The 25,513-nt window shown below is 40.9% G+C and overlaps 1 protein-coding gene across 1 annotated transcript in view; it reads right to left on the bottom strand.

Annotated features, from left to right (window-relative positions):
* Positions 1 to 621: 621 nt before the first annotated feature.
* The window catches only part of ATF7IP (activating transcription factor 7 interacting protein), a 35,120-nt gene continuing 10,228 nt past the window's right edge, over positions 622 to 25,513 (bottom strand). The window contains exons 8-14 of the mRNA XM_008940816.1: positions 24,786 to 25,424; positions 23,127 to 23,194; positions 9,626 to 9,704; positions 5,662 to 5,820; positions 4,581 to 4,766; positions 1,516 to 1,628; positions 622 to 1,038 (exon numbers count right to left, since the gene is read on the bottom strand). Of these exons, the coding sequence (XP_008939064.1) occupies positions 622 to 1,038; positions 1,516 to 1,628; positions 4,581 to 4,766; positions 5,662 to 5,820; positions 9,626 to 9,704; positions 23,127 to 23,194; positions 24,786 to 25,424 (1,661 nt within the window). The remainder of the gene's footprint in view (positions 1,039 to 1,515; positions 1,629 to 4,580; positions 4,767 to 5,661; positions 5,821 to 9,625; positions 9,705 to 23,126; positions 23,195 to 24,785; positions 25,425 to 25,513) is intronic.

The raw sequence follows: 25,513 nt of genomic DNA on the forward strand, positions 1-25,513 counted from the left end.
GGTTGTTCTGTTGTGTTGGTGGTTTTTTTTCCACCACCTCCAGATTTACACACATACATGTTCCCTGGCTAGACTCAAGTTCCCTTCCCTTCCCTTCCCTCAGAGAGCTCACCACAGTTTGGAAAGTAAGACCAGACCACTCAATCTTCCAGTACAGAAGTGAGACCTTGACTCAACCTTTGTATCACAGCCTGCTGACAGAGCGGTGGGGGCAGGAGGCAAATCTGTTCCTGCCCTCATGCCAGTGCCTCGATACTACATTTTGCTTCAGACAAACTGTCATTTACTGCTTTGTTCCCACTCTGAAGCAGAATTCCAGACATCCTGGGTGCCCCTGGTGGAAGGGCAGAACAGGTGGAACAGCCGTCATGGGAGGGAAGATGGAATTTTCAAATGGCCCATGACTTGAGCTATCCAGAAGAAACAAGCTCTCTTGCTGCAGGTGAGACTTTATTGGTTTTGGTTCTGAATGCATGTAGTGTATCACACAACTGTCTAAAATAATCCTGCAGAGAGTGGATTTAAAAGTGAATTTCATGCACGGGAACCCTCAATCAACCCTCCAAACTCTTGGTAACTCTTGGTAGTTGGACAAGTTTAAAGGCTCCGAAGATCTCTAGTTTAACTGTTCTGGGATGAGATCACATCTGTGGACTGGGGGTCACAGAAGGGTCCAAATCGTCCATAGATGTCCTTAGCCCGTACGGCAAAGTAGTACTTGCTCCCAGAGACGAACTGGGTGAGGGTGCAGGCCATGGGCAGCGGCAGGGCCTTCACCTCCCCGATCTTCTTCCACTGCGAGGGCATGGTGGCGCTGGGGTCCTCGTGGTAGGCATAGAGGTGGTAACTGTCCACCGTGGCGCAGCTCCGGTCCACCTCCATGACGCTCCACGACAGCACGATGCCGTTCTGACTCTGCACCCGGGCCAGCTTCAGCTGCGGCTTCTGCGGCAGGGAGGTGTTGGCGGCTTCAGGGGGCAGCCGCGGCGGCTGCGGTGCCTCCGGGAGCGGGGCGGGATGCACGGGGCGTGGGGGCTCCTAAACAAGGTAACAGCAGCAAGGGGAAGGTCAGTGTCTACAGCAGTGCAAGGAGGCACCCTCTGCAATTTGGGAGCTGGCTACCTTGAGGACCTTGTCTGTACCTTTTCCTGCCTCAAGTTTTGCCAACAGCTGTATTGAGAAACTGGTCATCCAACTCAAAGCTAAACCTGACTGAACTTCTTAGTGGCTCATCAGCAGTACCCTTGGCTCCACGAGCACCTGCGGACAACTCTAGTTTTCAATATGTGCTACTGGTGATGTGGAGAATCTGGGTGAGCTAACACTGCACACAGCTCACACCGTTCTGGGCAAAAGCTGCTGCAGGTGAGAGGGTGGTGCTGTATACGTGACTGCCCACAGGTGTCTACAAGGGACTCCGCTATTCTGTGGTGCACACAGAGAAGGAATCTGGAAGATGTTAATGCAGAGATAAGCCTGTAAATTGCAGTAAGTAATTTCAAAAGGACTACTCACAGCATTCATTTGTGGTGGTCTGTGATGCACTGTAAGCTGGGGTGCTCCAGATCCAAGAGTCAGTCCATTGTTCACAACATACGTGGTTGTCTGAGGCATTCGTACTGTCATACCTGTCAGGAGAACACCAAACACTTTCAGTACTCAGGACTTCAAAACAGCTACACAAAACACTGGAAAATCAGCTCCTGGGCTCAGTGGAATGACACCGAACTTCAGACAGACACACTCTCCTCAAACTGTCAAGACTGATGAAGCACAACAACAATATCACCTCCCACCCCCTGAAGTTGTAGCAGTGAAAGGGAGCAAGTTCATTATTTATAGTACTACTCACTCTCTTAAGTAACTTTCTATCCACTGAAACGTACACGTTCCGTGAGCTTAAAGCCTTTCCTCATTCTCATGGGTTGCCCAGGGTGTTCCTCTATTTCTGTACAGAAACACAAGATTTGGGGCAATCTCCACCACCCCCTCGTTCCACACTTGTATGAGATCAAAGTGTTCTAATACTCCAGAAGAGAAGCTTGGAGAGTGACACATCAGAAGTGAGTGACAGCTCCTGCATGGTAATGTCTTCTCTGTACAAACAAGCCATGACCACAGGTGATGAGTGTCAGAGGTCTATGTGATCTGTGAGTCTGAGGCAAGGACCTGAGTGGTAAATCTTAATGCTTTTATTATAAAATGCTGAACTGTAGTTAGGTGCTTCACATCTTTTTCCTATTGGCACTTCCACAGAAGCAGCTAACGAAGCTGTGCAAGCTCCTGTAGGATACACCATCACCTGAACTGCCCATTTCAAGTCTATGAGAATCCAGTCAGCTACACTCTGATCCTGTCTCAGGAAATTCCAGTAATCTGAAGACAGACAGAAATGCCTTAGCAAGATATAAGGTATAAATCTGGCATTTCTAGGTAGGCCTATGTCATGGTTTGAGGTAGAAGTACAAAGCTACAATTGGCAAAACACTTTGGGTAAATTTTCACAGGTACCCTTTCAAGTGCAGAGATCTTACTCCTGAAGCATCTGCTGCTGTCATCACAGATCTTCAATGACAACACAAATCAATACACATCAGCAGGAGCATTTCTGAAAGTTGTGTAACAAAGATGGTGAAAATGCAGAAGGGACTAAGAGATGGAAATGCTGACAGCTAAAATGGATTGAGGAACAGGATTGCTTTTGGGTTAACAATAGGCAAAACTTCTCTGCCCGGTGTGCAAATATGAAGCCTTGAAAAAATCTGTACTCTAACTAAACTGGTCTTCCATGTGCCCAGGCTAACCCTCTGGCTTTGCCTGTGCTGAGGTACAGGGAGTGCAGAGTGCTGTGGTGGAACCATCATCTTCTCATCCCTCGTGTGGCTTCCCAGCTGAATGCTGAGTACTGGAGAACACCCAGACACACTCTGAAAGCCAGAAGAACAGCACTGCCTAACAGAGTCACAGAAAAGTCCATGTTTGAAGTGACCTCTAGAGATGATCTGGCCCAACCTTCTGTTGACAGAAAGGTCTTAGATTAGGTTACTCAGGGTCTGGTCAAGCTGTATCTTAATTATTTTGGTGGGAACTTGTCTCGATTTCTGAGAATCTGTAAGCAGACAACTGACGAATAACCATTGGTTGTATCACTGACCATCAGGTCAGAAACACATTACACAGACATCTGTTGTTGGATGACCCTGCCCAGAAAACAGATGAATTCTCTACCTCATTGAGTTCTCCCAGAAAAGGCCTTAAAATATAATTATGTTCTTCAACAACATTAATTATCTTGCATGTCTAACACTAAAAAGTATTCTTAAGATATTGATAATAGCAATGTATACTCACATCATAGTAACTGCTCTAAAAAGTGGTAGATTCTGACAAAAACATGTATTTTACAAAGAAAATACTGTTAGAAATAATTAACAGAAGGGAATGGATGGTTATGTCCTCAAAACTCCTTCCAAAATAGCAAGTAGATCACATGCATCTACCTTGCAGCTAAGGGCAGTGATGGAGCAAACTAAGCACAGCTGATTCTCACAGCCTACAGCAAAGCAGCTGAATCCAGTCCCAAGACAGATTTAGAGTTAAACTGCTACAAGCAGACAGGGATATTCTTTCCAGAAACTACTGCTCCAGAACAATGGATCAGTTATTTCTGCATGAGCCTACACAGGCAGCCTTATCTTACATGGCTCAAGCACTCAGTGTTCAAGTCTGGCTTATACAGATGGTATCTAAAAAAATACCACGACCTGGACACCAAAATAGCAAGCTCCCACTCAGTGCACTAGAACAGGGAAATTTCTGTTTAATGTAATGGTGTTAAAATAACCATAGTGTAGAAATTGTGGGGAGCTAGAAAAAAGGCAGTTAAGATCAACCACTTCATGTTTACCTTTAAGGTCTTTATTTTTGACATCTACTACTAATTTCAAAAAGTTAGTTTACTGCTAGTGGAAGATACCAGTTACATGTTTGCAAAGTCAAGATCAACTTCCTGACACCTCTACTCAAGGAAACTCAAGCATGCATCTATTTCTGGACATTTGGTAAGAAATTTCATCTGTCCAGGCCTAGAGAAAATAAGAACATTTGCTGGGCATGGGACACCAGTGATTGTTAAGGAATTACCTTAGGATGCCTGGTATAAGTCTAACTTTTAGACAGGAAATAGAAGATGATTTACTATAATCTTACTCCATAATAACAAAATGGTCTCTAACTTCTCCTACAAAACAGTGGTGTTCACCACATTACCTTCCACTACTCTGTAAAGTATTGGGCATGCCATCCAGAGATGCTTAACTGGCAGAGCTAGTATCCAAGATGGGCTAGTTAGATGGGCTGACCTTTCTTCCTCATTCACATAGCTGCAGGGGGGATGATTTCTTAATAGCCTGAGCTTTTATCCAGTCTGTGAAATGAAAAAAACCCTAACCTCTATAATTTGGACTAGTATTATAAAAACCAAAAGAACCCAGAACAAAACCCCAAGCCCCACATCCCTCAGACAGAACACTATCAAGCTGTATCATGCCAAAAGGTGCAGGGAAGAAATCATCCCCTACCTCCAGCCTGCGGGTTGACTGGCCTCAGACCTGGGCTTGGCATGAGAGCTCCTCTTACAGGATTCTGAGCTGGTGCTGCAGGAAGAGTGGTATAGACCACCTGATGGTTAGTAGGAGTTCTGGGTATGGGAAGTTTTGGAGCAGCCTGAGTCACTGGCCGGTGAGTTACACTCACTGTTGTCGGAGCTGCAGAAAGACAGAGACCACACCTGAGCATGGAGTTCCACCACATGAAGTTGACAGACCTGCTCCAGAGTGCACACCTCCTTTGGGGAGCTCACTTATCTGAGCCACGTGATACAAAAACTGTCTCTGTGAAACTCTCTCTGCTTTTGATAATGCAAGAAAAGAGAAAACAGTCTAAACAAACAATAATTGTCACCTGAAATAATAATGCAAAAACATACTCAATTCCAAACAGCAAAGATGAAAGTAATACTGTGTACCCCAAAACAGAAAAAAACTCCTGAATATAAGCACAGCTTTGAGAATATAAAAACACACCACAGAGTCTGTAGAACAGATCAGATCAGTCATAAGACAATTCTAATGCCAACTGATCTTCAACAACCATATACAGAAGAACAGTAGAATAAAAAAAGAGGATATATGTTTATGTTAGAAAGAAAGGGGAAAACACTGAAAATCACAAAATAACATTTAACTGGGGCTGGAAGTTCAATGTCAGGTTTGCCAAAAGAAATGCCAAGTGCAGGTGAACAGAGCTGATGGTTTTTCCCCCCGTTACTTAATGCAACTGTGACAGGTTTCTTCTCCCTCACTTCTATAAACAGCATTGTATTTAATAATTTCCATGACCATCCTGAAGAGGGTTTCTTCCTCTCTATGGACTTAATTTGATCCTGAATTCTTTCCAAACCACCAGGACTATCTTTCCCTCTCACTTAATCCGTTGTAAAAAAACATTTGTGCGAAACTGACTGAGTAGAAGATTAAAAAGTGACTCAGACGTTCTTGAGTATTCCCCTGGAAAGACAGGCACAACACAGAACACACAAGAGCGTGGTCCAAGGAGAAAGAGCAGTCACAGCATTCACCTAACGATGAAAAATGAAGGTACCTGCAGGTAGCACATGTAAGGTGGTCTGGGAAGGTCCACTTGTTGGCACACCTGTCTGCTGCACGGGGCTGGGCTGCGGGGGCTGCGCAGGTCGAGCCAGGGGCTGGGTGGATATGCTCAATCCTGTAACAGGTGTCTGGTTCTGCTTCTTGCCATCTGCTTCAGAACAAAATGAAGTGAGAGACAATAGCAAACAAATTAGAACATCACGGAGGTTTTGGATCTTCCCCCCCCCATCACTTACAGATTAGCAAAGAATATTTCCCAGCGGAACATTTCTTTGATTTTTTCACACTGCAAACAAGACTGTAGAAAATTCATTCAATTCCCCTCATTTTCATCATCCTCATCTTCCCCCCTGATGTTTCATGCTATCAAGTCTGTGTGTTTCAGCATAAATTTGGAAACTTGAATTTAATGGAACACTATGCTAGAGTCTTCAGAAGTTTTTATTAAAAAAAGAATAGCCTAAAACCTTAAAAAGGCCTAAACACTGCTATATTCGTTTCCAAAAAATGATAGAGCTCCCCAAATCAATCTTGTCTACTTCTGATGCTTACATCCTTTTATTTGCTGACTCCTTCCTTTGCTCAAGCTGTTAGTCAGTCCTGTTTGTTGTTTTGAATTTTCATGCTATTTCCTTAAAAAATGGGAATCACTTTATTTTTTATAGAAAACTTTAAAAAGAGAATTTAAGTTCTTTTTGCACAGCCACTCTTGTAAACGTGACACTGACTTGTGAGAAGTGACAAATAGAGTCTGCATCTGTAGTTTAGTACAGCAATACTCTTTCCTGCTTTAGTTTATTTGTGATGATGTAGAATATTCATTCCAGTGCACATCCATATGTAAGAAAGCCTGTTTTTCTGAGTAAAGAAAAACTGAGAATCTTTTGCCTTGATATTTCAGCTAGATTAGAGCTGTAGTAGGCAGAGATGGCCTCGCCAAAACCTAAAAATCACAGGATCAGAGAGTAGGTTTTAAGGGCACCCATTCAAAAAAGATTTGCCCTGATAAAACCGTAACATGCAGCAGCCACTAACTTAGTAACAGTGCACAGTACAAAAATAAACCCCCATGCTAATACACTACTAACAATACGTTGGTGACCACACTCAAAAACTACCAGTTAAGTATATTAACTAGATTTCAAAGCATTAAGAACAGGGTTAATGGCAGGGTAGCTCAAAATGTTTGGTTTTTTAGCAGCTGGAGACTATTTTGGTGGTGTCACCCAGCTGTCTTTAACACCAGCTGGGAGCAGCTGAAGTCGCAGTACCCTTCATAAACCCCTCTGTGGTAAATACAATTCAAGACCTCAAGAATAAAATACAACACAAACCAAAGACCATACTCTCTTTCTGTAGACTGAAAGGCTGAGCTACTTCACTGAAGCCATTTGATAAAAGTATTTTATAGACTTTAAAAAATGAAAGAGAAGAAAAGGACTAATAATGGGATGCTCATTCTGAGGGCATAGGGTGAGACCTTTTATTTCATGTTTCCTGCTTTCATCAACTAACATGTCCTGTGGTCAGTTCCAGCTTTTGTTTTCTGTGAGTACGAGAGATTTCCCAGTGTTCAAAAAAATTACTCTGAGGGGATTCCTACAGAGATGCATAAACCTGTTTACTTTGAGTATTTACAACCTGACCCACATTTCAACTGCCACTGGGTAATTTGAGCGATATGAGTGCATCCTCAGTCATGACCTAGAGAAGATGTGCTCATGATCCAGTCAGTAAAATCCCAGGCACACTGCTGATGTGAAACTGTAGTTCAAGTAAAAATCACGGCCTGGAAAAATATGAGGGCTGCTTTGTTTTTAATCTCATGTAGAAGCAAGTTCATTTGTTCCTGACAGACCAAAAGGCCTGCTGAGATTCCAGTTGCTGAAAATGAGAGGTCAGGACTGCACCAGCCACAGGAAATGATGGAAAAAGGGGTGGAGAGTAGATTACACAAACAAATTTTAAAAAAATCTACCTCAATGTTAACATTTACTCTCAACTAGAATCTTTAGTAATTTCAACCAACAAGGGCACACATCATAGTTGCATACTACCAAAACAGTGTAATTTTGCTTCCTGATTGTACCAGGCAAGATTTAAAGGGAAGCTCATAATAGAAACCTCTCTCCAAGTATTAACAGCTATTTAAATATCTTTTGTAAGTAAAGAATTAGGTTTACTTAGTATGTAGGTGACAGCACTTTTAAACAAAACACTCAGGGTCTGAGTGTTCCCCAGCACACTGTGAGTGTTGCTCTCCTGCCTGCATGGGTCCTGAAGCGACACTCCAGCACGCTGCCAGGAGCTCCACGCTGCTGGAGGTGCTCTCTGCCCTGAGCTGTCCCAGTGGATCAGAACCAAGCAGGATTTGCTCCACATCTGCTGTCAACAAAGCGCTGTGGAAAAAAATATTTAGCCAAAGGCCCATGGGCACACATGATTATGCAAGAGCTGTCAGGAGTATGCTCTTCACATTTTTAACCTGAATGTTGTTATCACAACATGGGCACCATTTCCCGAGAAATATGCTTGAGATCCTAGAGATGTGTTCTCACTGCACGGTGAAACTCAAGCTTTTATTAGGGTTTTAGTCCATAGATTTCTGCAGTTTATGTGAAAAATACTGACTCCTCACACAAACTGTAACCATAACTGATCTGCAAAGCTGCAGACCATTGGTGAGCCTGGCTTCTGCTTTACACTGAAGAGACATATGAGAGCTAACCCAGCCTGCAAGGACCCCACTAACCTCCCTCCTAATGAAAGGACCTTTCTCTAAACCCTGACAACTAAGGAGAAAGAATCTCAGACTATCTCACAGGAGAAAACTGTAAGACACTGGCTCCAGAATGAAGTTACTATACTGTAATGCAGCCACAACTCTGCGTGGCTGCTAGCACTTCTACCTGGAGAAGCGTTCTTAGCGCTGCACATGAAACCATGGTGCTGATCTGCCATGGTAATTGTGAGGTGAAGACATAAAAAAAATGTTACTATTGTCAGAAAAAGATTATCTGAATATATTACAATACTGCACATGATACTTTAAAACATACCATAATTCCTCTTAGATCTGTTGGTTTACAGAATATCAGAGAGGACTGGGGAGCTTAACCTTACCTGACAGATTGCCACAGTCAAAGTACAACCATCTTTTTTTACCTTTTTGAGAAGTGACCCTCAGAAGAAATGACAGTGCTAAAAACTTGATTCCCAAAGTTATTCTGACGCTCAACTAAGCAATTCATAGAATCATCCAAATCCTGGCTGGAAAGGACCTGTGGTGGACATGTAGTCCAACTTCTTGTTGAAGCTCGACCATCACCAACAATAATTCTCTGAAATACTCTAATTCTTCACTAATCCAGTGCTAATTATAATTAGACTTGCCCACAGTTACACAAGACTTATTAAAAACTTGTATACTTTTTAAAGATTAAGTGAATCCAAACTGTCAGAATATAAGAGCACAACTATATTTACTCTAATCTTGGCACATGGTCCCAAAGCAAAGACTAGATCTGCATTTGGTATTTAATGCACACAAACTTTTTTAGTTAAATAAAAGATTAGAAGTTGTAGCAATCTAATGCCTGAATGCCAACTGTAGAATTAGAAGGTCTTTAATTGTAAACAGAAAAATGGAAGAACTTTCCAAAACATTAATAAAGAATTTAAATGTCTTAAATTATTCCTCGAGCCTACCAGATTTAACCACAGAGTAACAGTGCTTAAATTAAGACAAAGATAAAAATCTTTGACTTTTCTACAGTAAGCAGAACTCCTTTTACTTAATGCCTACCAAAATTTTCACAACAGCCCTGTTTAAGTGAAACACCAAGGAACTAAATACACCAGGCATAAACAGAAGTTTGTTCCTTTCTGTCATCCGCAGGATGAAGTAATAATGTAGCTCAATCACCTCTGCAGCTAGCAAGATCTTTTCCACCTACCTTGAGAAGAGCCATCATCCTCTTCATCCAGTGTAAGATCAATGACACCTCCTGACTCACTGCCTGTGACCTTCCCGCTCTGAAAGACAAAACTCCTTCATTTTGCAAAAGCAAGTCCAGAGAACATGGGTGGAAAAGGGACAGGAACTGAACATTCAGGAGAGGTGCCAGAACTGATACACTTAATAGAAAGGACTGATGAAAGGAACAGGAGGAGGAAACTTCAGATAAATTTCCATGGCTGTTCAGACTGGAGGGATCACCAACCCTTTTTCCTTTAAGTGATGGAAAAAATATCAGATGAGGATTTTAAAATATACTTTCTAGAAAACCAACCAAACCTTGAATTATGACAATTTCTAGTTCCTTAAACTTGTTGCAATTTTTTTATTTTTATTTTTTTTTTTAATAAAAGAGGTGCTCATTTATTGTTGGACTGAACTGCTACTGGTTTAGGGATTAGAGTAAACCAGGTTCCTTAGGACACACAAAGCATTAGGAAAGACACATAATTATCAAACTCTCTGAACAATTATCATGGAAAAAAGCCTAAAAGTTATCAGCCCCCACATGGCATCTACAAATGCCAACATAAAAATCCTATGAAAATTAGAGATTTCTCTGTGCAGTCCCATGGGGACAGACGCAAAAAGCCTAAACACCGAGATTATCTGCCCTGTGACCTTTCATTTGGGTAAAACTAAGTCTTTAAGGAGGCCCTAAAGACAACTCTCACACAGGAAAAGCTCTGAGAGAGGAAAAAGAGGTACCATTACTAAAACCAAACAAAAGCTGTGTCAAAAAATGCCTAACATGACTGATCTCTTCATTACGTACTATTACAACCTGATTTCTTCTTGCCTCTAAGTTCTGATGCTGCCACTGATTAAGTTCTGCTAATTAGCCTACATGCCACACTTCTTGAGTAAGAAAGATCTAACCAGTGTTTGCAGGTGATAGAAGAGACCTCTGTGGGACTCTTTGTATTTGCTATATACAGAGAAGTATCCTTCAGATTTATTAACCATGGAATTCTTCTGTTAAGTGATTTCTATTTCAAAAGACTTCGCAGCCTCAGTTTTCTTAGTGTGACGAGCTGATTTACCCACTTGAAGCTTAAAATAAAAGGCACATTCAAATAATCAACTCTCACTCGATTAGCATAAAGTCAAGAGGAATTTCATTCCAGTCAGCAATGTGTATTTTGAACTACATCTCTCTCTGCCAGGAGAAAGCAGATTGGAAAATGGAGGAGCAGATTTGTAAGGAACTGGAGAAAGGAAAAACTAGCACTAAGCCATTCATTTCTCCCCACTACAAAATACATCAGTCTGAAGTAATTTCCTTTCAGTTCTTCCTCTGCAAGGAAATCTAGATCTTTAGAAAAATACACGAAAGCCAACTATTTTGAAGCCCTACTCAACCATGTCAGCTGAGAAAGTTCTTTGAACTGCCCAGTCAGCAACTGCCACTGTATGCATTTTTTACTTTGGGGTGTCTGCAAGGCCAAAAATCTTTGGAGGTAGTTAACACACCACTACTAAACTATAAACCCAATCAGTCAACAGCACTTCTCAGGAGCAAAGACCTTCCTGTAGTTAACCACACTATTCGAGGTTTTCTAACAAATAACCCTGGCAGCAATCTCAAAGGCAACTTTCAACCACAACCCACACCAGAAGCTGCAGATATGCAGGGCAGTGCTGAGTGACACTGAGGTACATCCATCCCCCAGTTCCAGTCTCAGGGCACACACTCCAGCTGCTCCAAGATGCTGTCCTCCACACACAGCACACCCTGGAGCTCTGACTCCCTGGCCTCCCCAGCCAGATTCCACCAGCTCACTGACCATGCATCTTCCTTGAACAACATTCCAGGGTACAGGAGAATTGTAAGGAAACGTGAAAACACTGAAACTGCTGCATGTTATTTTTCCTGCCTAGTGGGAGTCTGGTGTAGGCAGGGTGTCCCCACACAGAAAAGACTGCTAATTATGCCTACCATAAAGGTCAGGCTTTTGACCTTTCCGAGCATCCACCTGCACTGAAAAGGAAGGAGGAGCACTATCCATTTGTGCATCCTGTAGTGCTGGCCACAGTTTTCAGATACTTGTAGGTATCTCAAATCCAGAAAAGAAATTCAGAAAGAACTTGGAGTTGAGTATTAGAAGACTGGTCCACATCACTTTCTCATTGTCAAATTAAGCATCCCCATGATCTGAGAGAGCAGCTTTAACAACCTATCCCAGATGCTTCTGGTGTGTTGTCACTTAGCACCTAACTGGTTAAGATCTACAAATGCAACCATTTGGAATTATCCCTGCCAAAAGCAAGTAGTAAATGCTTTCCAGAAAATCCTGTGCCTAACCCATCAAGAAAATAAAAACATCCCTTTTGAGAATCATAACTGTTTTGCTCAGAAATTCTCACGGAAATATTTGTTGCTATAAGGACTTGTGAAGACTCCAGTTTACAACAGAGCTATGTTTGAGGAAAGGCTAGAGAGACAACAGCAGTTGCTTCTGTAGAAAGACTGGAAGGGGATCCTGAGGAGAAGAATGCCATGTCACAGATCAGAAAAGGGGATTCAGATGTGCTGCTCTGAGTAAATCAGAAACCAGCTTAAGCAGGTTTGCAGCCCTGGTGAAGGCAAAGGGAACCTGACACTGACCTGCAGTCATGTATGTCAGGAACTGACATAAGAGAGCAAGTCTGTCAGATGCTAGTATTAGATTTCAGCAATCACTGGGGCAGAAACCAGTAACACAGAAAAGTCAAGTCAGGGCATTCTGGTCTGCCACTAGCTTTCAGCTTCCCAGACAAGGAAGCCAAGAACTGAACCTGCCTCAGCTATCTCTACAGAAGAGCAAGAGGATGCATCGTGACACCTTTTCACCAGCACAGTCACACTAGTGAAATAATTAAAACCACTTAATGAGAGCCCAGTGCTTCAGTTCACATATTGCCTAGCAAGCCTGAATAACAGAAGATTCAGTCATGTCAGAATATCCAATAAGCTGCAACAGAAACCAAATAACCACAGCAACATGAAATCATCTCTATTTAAAGATCACAGTTAAAAAAACTCATATAAAAAAACCACAACCCCCAAACCCACCATTTAATTTGTCAGAACCATAGCACAAGGTCTCCAAACATATCACAAGTGGCACTCGAATCTGACCGTCTACAACAGGTTTTCTTACAGAAATTCTGTTCATGTTACAGTAACTACACTTCAATCCTGAGGTTTCTACAAAGGATTGGTCAGCTATCTATAGTCAGAATTTCATACATTTTTGACTGCCTATGCTATGACAACATACCTCCTGCTTTCTTCCAATCCCAATGACTAAAGTCTTTCTAACAGTTAAAGAAAGTACTGAGAAACAGATGTACTGAAAAATAAGATATACTCATGGGGAGAAGTGCTAGCAAAAAGCAGCAATAACACAATTTTCCTTGAGGAAGAAAAGAACCATACAATGACTTTCCAGAATGAATGCCATAAGGATATTCAAGAAATTTAAAGAAGTATAATAAAAAAATATTTCAAGACATTAATAAAAATCTTGGAACTTGCTAAGAATGCAAAAATACAGAATGAAGTTACAGTGTCACAGCATGTACACACCAATGGAAACTACTGAGGAAAACTGGGTGAGAAATCTCTTCAACTCAAACTGAGCAGCACATGTAACCTGTCACATCACTTTCTGTAACAGCACAGGCACACACACCAGCATGCACATCTACTGCACCCCACAAACACCAAAAGGTAAATGTTGTTTTGAAGAAGGTTCTGGGTATGCACTTCTCTGTTCACACACAATTAGAAAAATATTTTTGGTATTATATAACGCCATGGTTCAACTCATCACATGGAGAGAGCAATGCTGTCCATTGTAATGCCAACTGCTTTTCACAGAGGAACATTTCACTACGTAAAAGTGAAAAATGAAGGGGAAAAAAATACAACCACCACCACAGATACGGTGCAAAATAAAAATTAAGTGCAGGGTAGTAAAGATCAAAATTCTGAAGACTGTGTGTCACAATGACACAGTGTAGACAATTTTATTATTAACAACTTCTACAGTGACAAAACAGAAGAGCTTGTGGGGGCTGTAAACCAGACAGCCCCTGAGGCACCAGAGCACCAGGGCGTTACACAATAGCAAACTCAAAAATCAGGGGGAGCCACACGTTCTGGGGACAGGGAGTGTTTGGGGAGGGCAGTGATCTGTATGTGTATGCATCATTCTAAAGGCCCACATTATGTTTTCAGTCATCCACATACAAACCTACAGATTTCAAGCCCAGTCTAAACAGCTGTGGAAATTGAAAAAAAAAAAAACAACACATTTTTGCACATATTTTCAGTCACTAACTGCTTCAACGCCAGACTTAACACTCCTTAATGGTTATTTTTTTTCTGGTGCAGTAACTCCCACAAAATTCAAGTAATTATTCCAGCCTTGCAGAGCTGTCATGAAAATTCATTTGGCTAAGAATCAAATGTGTTTGTCATCTCTTACCAAGACGAAAATGAAGATGATAATGCAATAAAGTTAGCATTTACTGAGATCATAGTTTGCACAAACAAAATTTCACAGGGCTGCAATACATGTTCTGATAGTGAGTGGTTGCACACTCATTTAATACTCAAATACTATTAACAGACATTTTGCATACTGCATTTACAAGACTGCTGCGTTCCCCTTACCCTCGATTGCTACTGTGCAACACTTCCTACAGAACAAGAACAATGCAATCATGGAAAAAAACAATAACCAGTCTTAGTAGCCCCTACATATTACAGACCCTCTCATTTCTTTGGTGCAAAGAGTAGACACTGGCTCTGCTAACCCTACTAACAAGCATCATAAATCAAGAAGGCTATTGCCAGAAATGCTGCTTTTAGGCATGAGGTATTTTAAAAGCCATAAAGGAACACTTGACACAATGCTTAAAGTATTTCTCCACTGCTGTGATTTTGGTTTTCCTTAATGAAACAGTTAGAAGTGTATATAATAAACACATACCTGTGTGCATGCACACACACGTGTCTCTTTACTGACTCTTAATCTTTCAAGGTGAAACATTTACCTCATTTCTCCAAAGTCCACTGACAGTTTCCCAACAGTATTATTTGGGATGGCCATATTGGATGATGAAGATCATCTTATTAACCAGTAAAAATATTTTAATTATACTACTTTCCAGATTCATTTAATGCCATTTTTAAAAGCCGTTATCCATGTGTGGTGTAATGACATAATCAATTAGACTGTTTTAAAATTCCTCACAAACTTTTGGTCTCAAATGACACACTGGGGCCTACAAAACACAAATCTATTTACTTAGTTAAAGGCTGCTCTCAGCAACTGGGGCTGGTTTAGGTAACACAGATACGGTCTCAAGGAAAGACAAACCACTTGAAAGGTCATGCAAGAGTGGATTCACTTCAATTTTGTTCCTTAAAACAGCCACCCAGTTAGTGACATCCTGTTGGGAACTTTTCAAATTATTTTTTAAATTGTCCTGTAAACATCTTCATAATTTAGATTTCTAATCACTTTCAGGTGAAGGTTCCACCTCACAGATGAAAGCCAGTTGCATTTTGAACAGCACAAACATAACCTCATTATCAGAGACAAGAATCAAGTAGCCCATTTTACATATATAATTATGCATGTTTATTTTAGTGACAAAACCATGAAATGCAAGGAAACGTATTCATCAATAATGCTTCAACAATATAGAATTAATAGCTGCTTATAAACTGTAAGCTGGCATATCTGTTTTGTTCACACTGTTTTCCAACAGACATTGACAAAGTTTGTTACACACTGCAAAGTAAAGGGATAAGAGTTATAAAGCTACTTTATTAACATTTTACCAGATGAATTTCCAATAGTCAGCGAAATAGCTTCAAACGAACTGTAACCTTAAATCAACCAACAAAATCAAGGTCAGAAACAATGGGAAATGGATAGGACACTGGTGTGATTTAAAAAAAAAAATAAATCCCTAATATTGGCTGAAAAGGTGAAATGCAAGGATAAAGTTTAGACTTAAAAAGTGTTCACTCTGTAAGAGGATACGGTGCACCTGGAGTGGGGGACAGGGAGGAGAAACTCCACCTGACCTGGCGCTGCAGTAACGTCACCATTCGTGAACAGACAAGCCTTATGCCAGCCACTTTTAACACATCCAACCCCAATCAAATTTATTCACTGTTATTTTATGTCATAACATAATAAAAGCTGCTTTCATAGATTCTCTTCATATACCATAGCTATATTATATATAATATATATAAATTCTGTATCTATAACTGGGATTCATAATAAAATACTTAAAAAACATTCTAAAGATTTGTTATATAATTAAAAAAATGCCTTTGCCTCTGTAACAATAATATTTACCTCAATACACTAAAAGTTCTTTCATGTCTTCAGAAATGCAATTCTAGGACCTGAGGCACTGGAACAGCCACAGGCAAAAAGATTGGGACTGAGTAACACCCCTTAAATGTCTGTGTATGCAGAAAAACTTTGAAGTCAAGAGACTAACACAACCACAGTAAGAAGCTCCCTCCTCCCTGTGGCCACTCCTTTTGGAGCAAGAAGCAGAGAAGTGCTGACAAAGGAGCAGCAGTCACTCAGGAAAACTGTGCATCCAAGCTGCTCACTGACCCTTTGACCACACTGACCGTAACAGAATGCAGCTCCTGAGAAGCTGCACAGTTCAGGGTAACCAAAGAGATGCACCAGCCTAAAACCACAACAAAGCCAAGAGCACATTCCATTTCAAAGCATCCTTCCAGTGTCTTCAGGTATTTGACACTGTGCACAACAGAGCTCTTTAGGGAGCACATACAGTGAAGGATATTTATCTTCTAGATCTCCTACACTGTAGATCACCATGCCCTACAGTGGGCTTGAACTGCTTAAATAGCAGTAAAAGAATAAAAAATGTAACATAAGGTAAGATTCTGTGCCAGCTGCATAAAAATAAAATACAATTAGGGTACTCCTTGAAGTAATAGCAGAGATTCCCAAACTTATCAGGAAAAAGCACAGAAAACAAGTTCTAGATTCACAGCACCAGTAGCAAAGCTTCATTATGAAAATGAGATACAAAACTAAATATATGGATGTATTACAGAAGGTACCAGTCACTCCCCACTGTTTTCAGAGTCATCTCCATGAAGGGATTTGGCATTTAATTAATGACATGGCAGCCATTATAAAAAAGAAATAGTTTAGTTGACTTAGGTAAAGCTAAGTGTTGGTTTCTTTTGCAACTGAAATGAAATATTCTTATTTTAGGAGAAGATCCAATTAGAAAATTCAAGAATAACAGATGATGAATTTCTAAGTATATTTGTTATGTTCAGATTTTTAAAGCGAATTTTAAACAACGATTAACAATTTTGTATTAAATTTAAAAATGTAAAGGAGCTGAAGTCCTCCCTTTTCTTTCAAAGTTTTTCCTTTCCTATAATGGAAAAAAAAAAACAAACAAACAAAACAAAAACACAAACCCAACAACCACCACAACAGGCCAAACCAAACACAAAAAACTCAGTTATCCTGCTGTTTGAGGACAACCCCCCATATTACTGTACACATAACCCAAGCTGACTTCACAAAAGCAGCAAAACACCCGTTCTGTTTGCCTACTGCAGCTTTTCTAGAAAGGAAATACATGTAGGAAAGATTCATTTAACACTGGGTGGGAAGAGGAACAAGAGCAAGGTTTTTCAATTCTGGAAGGTTAGAAATATGTTGTATTAATTAGAGTTAACTCAGGTATTAGTGGAAAGCTTAGTGAACACCAATTCCAGCTTCTGTGAAGCAATAATACTTCCAGCCCAAACCAGGAATGCTTCTTCTCATTTTCCACAAAAATTTCTCCCATACAAAGATAAAAAACTGGTAATATTGCAGTCTGTAGCTTTGAAGTATCAGGTTCAAACTGAAGGTAGTAAGAGGACATTGTATAGTTGGTGCAAACAGAACTAGAATTTAACAAATGAGAATCCAAAAATACACAATTATGAGCCAACAGAAAGAAAGTCAGTTTAGAAGCCAAATGACAATTAAAAAGAATCAGAGACATGCCCAGACTGGTAAAAGAGTCTATTATTCAATTTAAATCACCAACTGGGTTTGTGTTAAGGCATGAAACAATCAGCATTCTGCTGTTACACTAAGTTACCTAGAAAGAGCCAGGACCAGAGCAGGGCATGTGGTCAGGATGACCATAGTATGGAGCAAGAGGGAACAACAAAAGAGTCATCTCCTGGCAACACACTTTTCCTGTTTCTGCAGGACACATGTTCAATGCCAGTTTGCTGGAACAAGCAACTGCCCGAGACAAAGACAGGATTTTTTATTTTTTGAAAAAGTAATACATACCTATCTTGGTGAAAGTTCAGAGTAAAACTCTTCAAACAAGAAATGAAATTTGCCAGTCTGGCTTGAATTATGAATTCTATGAATCCTTAAAATTTGGAAATCTATGTTACACTAAAATATTCTAGAAGTTATCCCACAGTTCCCCTGTATTTTCAGAACTGTCTGCCCTTCAATTTTTCTTCTTCCTAGCCATTAGTAAGGATTACTTTACCATTTCCATTTGATTTACTCTAGGCTTGACAGAATTATAATGCAGCCATGATTTCCTTCCACTTGTCACTGATATAAGTTAATGCTACAACTAAACAAGTGTAGAACTGCGCAGTGTTCATTTTTATATTAACAACTATAGCTGACCAACTAGCCCAATCATTAACACAACAGCAAATAAAAACAACTGTAAGCACAATACCAAAGATGAATATAGCACTTTCAAAGTGTTTTTGTCTTTCACACGATCCTTCAGGAAATGGAACACTCTGTGCTGGTCTTACATTTTGGAAAATTGATGCAGTTGAGTATGAACAACCTGCCCAAGGCCACAGAGCTAAACATTATCTGCCAAGACAAAACCTAAGAAGTTCAGGCATCAAGTCCTCTGACCACACTATACCAAGGTGATGAATCTCATTCAGTATTTGAAAGCCTTTCCCAGCAAGGAAGTTCTCCCCAGGACTAAGAGCGTGTCATGGTCGATTTGTCATTTCAGCTGTGACTTTTCTCCATTTTGCCCACTGCTGGGCAACACAAAAACTTCCAGTGTGCAGCACCACGTGTGTGGGCACATGGATGGACACATGGGGACACATGCACTTCGAAAGGATGAAGCCATTCTTATTTCTCTTTTAGTTAATATAATGAGAAACAGTTTTAAATCCTAGAAGGTTTCTTCTTCCAGAGTGGACCTACCACTATCTGTGATCTGATGACCAGTTTTCCATTTTTATTTACAGGAAGGCCTCTCGATTTGTCAGAATCACTGACAAATATGATGGTGTGGAATAGCAGAGACAAACCATGAGTTAGATCCTCAGGGGTGGTTCATTAAAAATTAACTATGACTAGCCCTCCCAATTTGTCATTTTTTCATTGAAGAGCTTCATAAATTACAATTTAATTTCTCTGCCAAAATTCAATTCCACTATCCTTCTAAGTTCTAACCTGTAAAAATCGCCTACAAAAAATGAAATTATAGGTTCACTATAGTCAACTAATCTAAGGAACTTAAAACCACGAATAATATTTGGATACAGTTTGGTGGGGGGAAACAGGATGCGATTCTTGTGAATTATACTATATTGACAAAGACTATACTGCAAAGACAATCCAAAATGTAATGGAAGGGGGAGGAGAGAGGAAATACAACAAAACCTCTCACGAGATAAACACATACAGAGACAACACTCCAACTGTAATGACTTGCCATTTAAGCAACAAACCTGTTCTCAACTCTTTTGAGAACATTTTCCCCATTTCATGCACATCTGAAGAGAGACCAATTTTAGTATCAATTGTGTCAAACAGTGCCTTCGGTGAACAGAATGACTGGAGTCTTAGCCAGAATAAGCAGGAAAAGCAAAGACCGGCAGTATGAATCTGTATCTCACCATCAACTTAGAATAATGTTTAAAAAAAAAAAAAGGCACAATCCTCTTGTAGGTCTGATAACAATTTGAACAGAGAGTGTGACAGTGGTCAAGCAATTCCAGGTATTTTCATGCATACGTGTACATTTGTAGTGTATCTGTGCCTCTTTCATTCAGCCTCTACTTTCACTGTCCTCTTCAGTAATCAAGTATTTGATTTGTAAGATGCTACATTAGTGCCAGCAGGCACAAAATGGTATAATAAATACACTCTTCACAAAATATAAAAGCCATGCACTTAGTGAAGAAAGCACAGCTCTTCAGCTAAGTGGAAATCACTATCTCCCTTTCTTTAAAATAGCTCTGCTCAGCCACTTAGAGTCTCATCTGCCACAGAAAGTCTCACGAACTCCAGGCCCTGCTCTAAGTTTCTGTTCCACAGCTCACTTCAGGAGTGCCAACAGGATACTTCTTGCTCAACTAGAATGTAAGAAATTTTCATAGTAGACCAACCGATAAAACAAATCTGGTTTTTTTTGTTTTTTTTTTTTTTTCCATTTTGGCAATTCATTTGAAATCAGTTCCATGACAGAAGCATCAAGTCATTGGTTCCTGTTTTATCATGCGCTTCATGAAGACAGGTTCGTTACAACAGCCTTGAAGGGGACTGCCAGTTTGGTTCCCACTGGCTATGTTCTTGAGGAGAAACAGCTTGGAAGAACTGTGGTTCAACAGGACAGGGCTTTTGGAACTCAGAGCCGGATGTCCCTCAGCAAATAAAGTCACAGAATTAGCGCCAGATGACACCGCAGGTTTCTCAGGAAATAAAATTTTACTTTGTTCTAGAACAACACGGTTCATAGAAGAGCTGGGGGCACCAGGCAGTGATTCTTTCACCACTTCATTTGGGATCCTGCCATACAGGTACCTGGCGGTGTTATCCTCCATTCGGTCTGACCAGGCCCTGTAGCGAACCTCGGCGGCTCCCCAGTAGTGCCTGATGGCGGACTCGGAGCGGTGCCCCGTCACCGCCATGATCTCCCGCGGCCCCAGCCCCGCCTCGCAGAGCAGCTGGATGGTGGTCGTGCGGAGGGAGTGGTTGGTGTACCGCTGGGAGAGCCTGGCAGCCACGCTTATCCTGGGCATCATGGTGCCCAAGTAGTTCACACCCATCGGCTCTCTCTTGTACCAGACAGGCTGCTCTTGCATTTGCTCTGCCGTTAGCTTCAGAGGATGCAGGTAGAAGGCAGGGGGATCCGGCGGCAACTTGGACAAATAAAGCTCCAAGGAAAAAACAGGACAGTTTGGGTCCCCTGGCATATCGTACATTTTACCCATTTTATGAGGATCTTCTCCATTTTTCCCTTTGCCAGGATACCTAAACATAGCGTATCGACGCCCATTCTTGTCCTTCTCAACAACAAAAGCATCTGGAGCCAGATCTCTCAAAATTTCCCTCCCTCGTTTGGCAAAGTGCAGCTGCAAATCAAACCACACCTTGTTGACGAGCGCCAGCGGACTGTGTAATCCCAGCACACCAGACTGTTTAATCTTACGCAAGTCCTCGGCAGCTATAGGAGGGTGGTGGTGAGTCTCATCCTTCCCCTGCATGCGCAGCATCTTCAGCACGCTCACAAACACCATGTTGGCACTGGCGAACTCTTTGTCCTTCATCAGGCAGAGCTGGCGGCTGTAGGGCGGCGTGCGGAGGTGCCGGTTCAGGCCGGCACGCATAGACTTGTAGCTGGCCACGCTGTAGGTGTTGCCGTCATGATTCCTTATCGTGTAATAGAACTCCCTCAGGATATCGTTGAGTTCGCTTACTGGGACCAATTCAAAGCTAGGATCCTTGCCATTTTTGGTCAGCCATTGTTTTAATAGGTTAGCTGCCCAGCCAGTCTGCTTGTGGGTGTTTTTGATGCTCTTAGCATCCTCTTCCTCCAAGCCAAAGACATCCTCGGGGAAGTTAAAATTCGTCTGTGCTGCTTCTACCGCCTCTTTATTTTCTGATGAAGTCTCTTCCTGTTTCAACTGCTTTTCGAAACAATTGATCAAAGTTGTAGCATCAAACATGCCACAGGTATACGGCACACAGCGAACTATGTTTTGATCTGAGAGCTGGGAAGTGCGGAGGAACACGTAACACTCTGGGATTTATGTAACAAAAAGCAGGTGGCATTAACTGCATTTTTCAGATGGTATGGCACGTCAGTTCCACACCTCACTAGCCAATTAAAACGAATCAGGTCTTTCTTTATTAACCATGACATTACACATGCTTTAACTGATGTGACTGGAAGCAAACCTAGAAACGTACACTGCAACAGAAGACTGAACACCGGAAAGCATCATGGGTCTCATTTCCCTCCTCCTTGCTCACCTTCCATTGCTAAATACCACTATCACACACAACCTGTTTTTCCAAAATCTTTTCCGGGTTTCAGGCTCTACCAAAGAAGAATTCAAAAATACATATCTTATACTAAAAATTACATCTGAAAACTGCACGTTTGTCATGAATTCTGGTACTGAATTTTCCACTTATCAAGGACTGACAAATGTTTTAATAGCTATAATCCACAGGTATCTTTGAAAAATGAAGTTCTAAACAACCATTCTTTATGAAATGCCTTAGTAAATAAGTACAGTGATGCACAGTCTATACTCTGTATTATTTGTTGTCTTTGCTAGAGTATTCCTGTGACAAGTGAAAACCAGAATCTTGTGCCCAGTATATTTTCTGGCTTTGAAACACAATTTAAATTTAACTGTACCCTGAAACACTAGTAAATGTGGGAATTTTGGCTAGAAGAATTTTATTCCCCTTAATACAATGACTTCCAGTTAACAGCAATGTTAAGTATGAGGTGCTCTGTAAAATATCTGTATGCAGAAAGAAAATTGATTATGAAGAATTTTAAATAGCTTAATTTCAACCTTTAAATTTCCAAGCAAGTTTGACAAATTTAGATGAGGAGTCCAGGAATACTGCAAGTTCTCCTTTATCACAAAGTAGGTATTCATGAAGAAAGTTTCTTTTCTCGATTGTTTTTTTTTTTCTTTGACGTACAGCAATGAAATATTTGAACTCCAATTCTTACTAACTTCTGGATCAGTGTGGAAATGCGAGAGCTGCAATAATTTATGAAATATTCATAGCTTTAATTTCAAGCCCTTCAGACAAAAACTGGGCAGGGTTTTATTTGTATGTTAACTCTTATCAGACAAGCTTTTAGTGTGGTCATGAATTACTAACTTATCTACTTTCACAAACCCCATCAGACAACTTCTGAAAAGATTATCAGAAGTTCATGCTCCAAGTAATACTCTGGATCAGAAGAAGAAGAAAAATACAAGCGGACAGAAACTAGAAAGGATAGCACAAAAAAGAAACTAAAGTTGTTTCATTACGAGCAATAAAGGTAAAGAACTTTTATCCTGTGGATTGTAACTTTAGAACTTTATACAGAAACAATCAAGAACCTACCTGTGTTGCTCCCTCAGCAGCTCGCTTGTTTGCCGAAGCATCTGTTGGTGGCTTGTTTGTCTGGTTTTCTGAGGGGTCAAGAAATTGTTCATTTGCAGTAGCTAATCAGTACTAAATACTGCTATCCACTACACAAATTGGAAGCAATATTCAAAGTTGTTTTACAACTATTCAGTATGTGGCACATCTAATTTTTTCAGCTCTAATTTTCAATTTTAAGTATTCAAACTTTATTTCTACCTTTTTTCAGAGGGAACAGAAGATACAGAAAAGAAAAATGGCACTTTCCAGTCTAAAACCAGTGTTTGTTCCCTTGCCTGAAAGTCTGACACTGTATTAAAAGTGTTTTCTGAGCAATTCTCTTGTCTCTGAGACAAAGTGCGCTCCAACCTCTCCTTCTGCGTGTAAACCAACAAGATACTAAACTGAAAAAAAATTCTAATTACTCAAGATTTTTGTAAAAAAAAACATTGACTGAACAACAGATGGTTAAACAGACTGCAAAATGCATAACTGAGAAAATTCGTGCAGGAAGACTGAGTATCTTTATTAGCTCAGCCAAATCACGTATCTGAACTAGCAAGTTAAACAGAAGTTTCTTGAATATTTGATGTAAATATTTAAATCCAAATTCTCCATTTTCATTCCTTTTCATTTTAAACAGAACTTATCAGCAACAGTGCTGGCCCACAGCAGGGTTTCAGTTCTGGTGTGGAAACTACTAGGGTACACACTAAAGCTATGTGAACTGCCTACAATGAGACATGTTTTTCGGACACATGATGCCCTTCCTTTGGTCATTGCCTGATCTTTCACAACTCTATTTTGTGTAAAAATCACTATATTAGCTGTAGAGCTCAAAATCAATACAAAGCATGTAACTGTCCAATGCTATGGGAGATCTATTTTACCACGTGTAACACAGGAGATTGGAAAATGAAATAAAACTAAATTCTGAGGTCAAGCTCATTAAGTTCATTTTAACACTAGATTATGCCAATGAGAAACTTGCTATAAAACTCCAACTCACTTAGAAATCTCGAGGACCTCTTAGAAAAAAATCTTCACAGTATGTAAAATCAGAAGTGCAGAGAATCATCATGGCATGGCCAAAGATGGAAAGTATTTTAAAACAGTTAATCTAGATACTCTTATTTGAATGTTCATTGTGTTCAGACTTTATTTTAATGATAATGAATGTGCTTATTTGGAACTAGGTTAGTATACAGTTGCTTTTCCCCTCCCATTTTATTTTTAGTGTTGTGAAAATGAGGTTAATGATTATGCCTTCCTTTTAGAATGCCTTTGCTTAGAAAGGCAGCCTGATTATTTTGAGAGGCTGTATTAAAAATAAAAGCCAAGTTGTTAATGGTAGAATAGGAGTTTCTGACTTCATGCTAGGAATGATATGTCAAATTGTAAATAAAACTTACAGAGCCACACTGCTGGCTCCTTCTAAGGAGAGAATGCATTCAACAATGGCTGAAACACACCTATGACAGAGTTGACTTTGACCGTGGCAGTTTCAACAGAAAGGCAACCCAGAAGAAGCATCTCAGTAAAATACACTAACAAACACATTTCCACAGGAATGCAGTTTTGTGTTTCCCTGTGACAACTCTTTTCCTTTCCCAGTGTCAACATTCAAGTGTAACTTACCAACTTTGGGTGCTGTAATGGTGGGTGGTTCAACAGGTGCTGTACTGTTAAAGGCAGAGATGGGAACCTTCATCTGCAGGGGAGCTCGACTGCTGGCAGCATTATAAAGTCCTGGAGTACCCACTGTGGGCAAAGGAGTCCTTGTGGTCTGGGCAACAGGATGTGCAGCAGAAACAGCCTGTACTGACAACGCCGTGCCCACGGATGCAGCACTGGCTGGAGAGTTCCTCTGCACGCCGGCAGCGGGCACAGCGGGGTTGTTATTTGGTTTAGCTGGGTTGGCTGATGCCAAGGACACTGCAGTTTTGGTAAGGCTGCCGATCGTAGACGAGCTCTGTACAGATATAAACTCAACGTTGCCCGACTGCTGGGTAGCGACCAAAGTCCCCGTGTGACCTTGCAGGAGCTGGGGCTGGGACGACACCGCAACGGGGACGTGCAAAATGACGGGCAAGGACTGCAGTGAGACAGACACCGACTGGGCACTGCCGCCGGGCACCTGGCCAGCGCCCACCACCGCCGCCGCGTTCGCCGCGGGAAGAACTGCTGTCGTCAAGTTGCTGGTGGAGGTCACTGGAGTCTGAGGCTTAGGCTGTGCACTGACAACTGTTGGAGGAGCAGCAAGACTGGAAGCTGGCACTACACCAAAACAAAACAAAACAACAACCCAGTAAGTATTTGAACCGAGTGGGAAAGTTTCACTCCACCACAGCAAATGGACAATTTCT

Source organism: Merops nubicus, unplaced genomic scaffold (genome assembly GCF_000691845.1).
Source record: "Merops nubicus isolate BGI_N331 unplaced genomic scaffold, ASM69184v1 scaffold7685, whole genome shotgun sequence".
In the NCBI taxonomy this organism is placed as follows: Eukaryota; Metazoa; Chordata; class Aves; order Coraciiformes; family Meropidae; genus Merops; species Merops nubicus.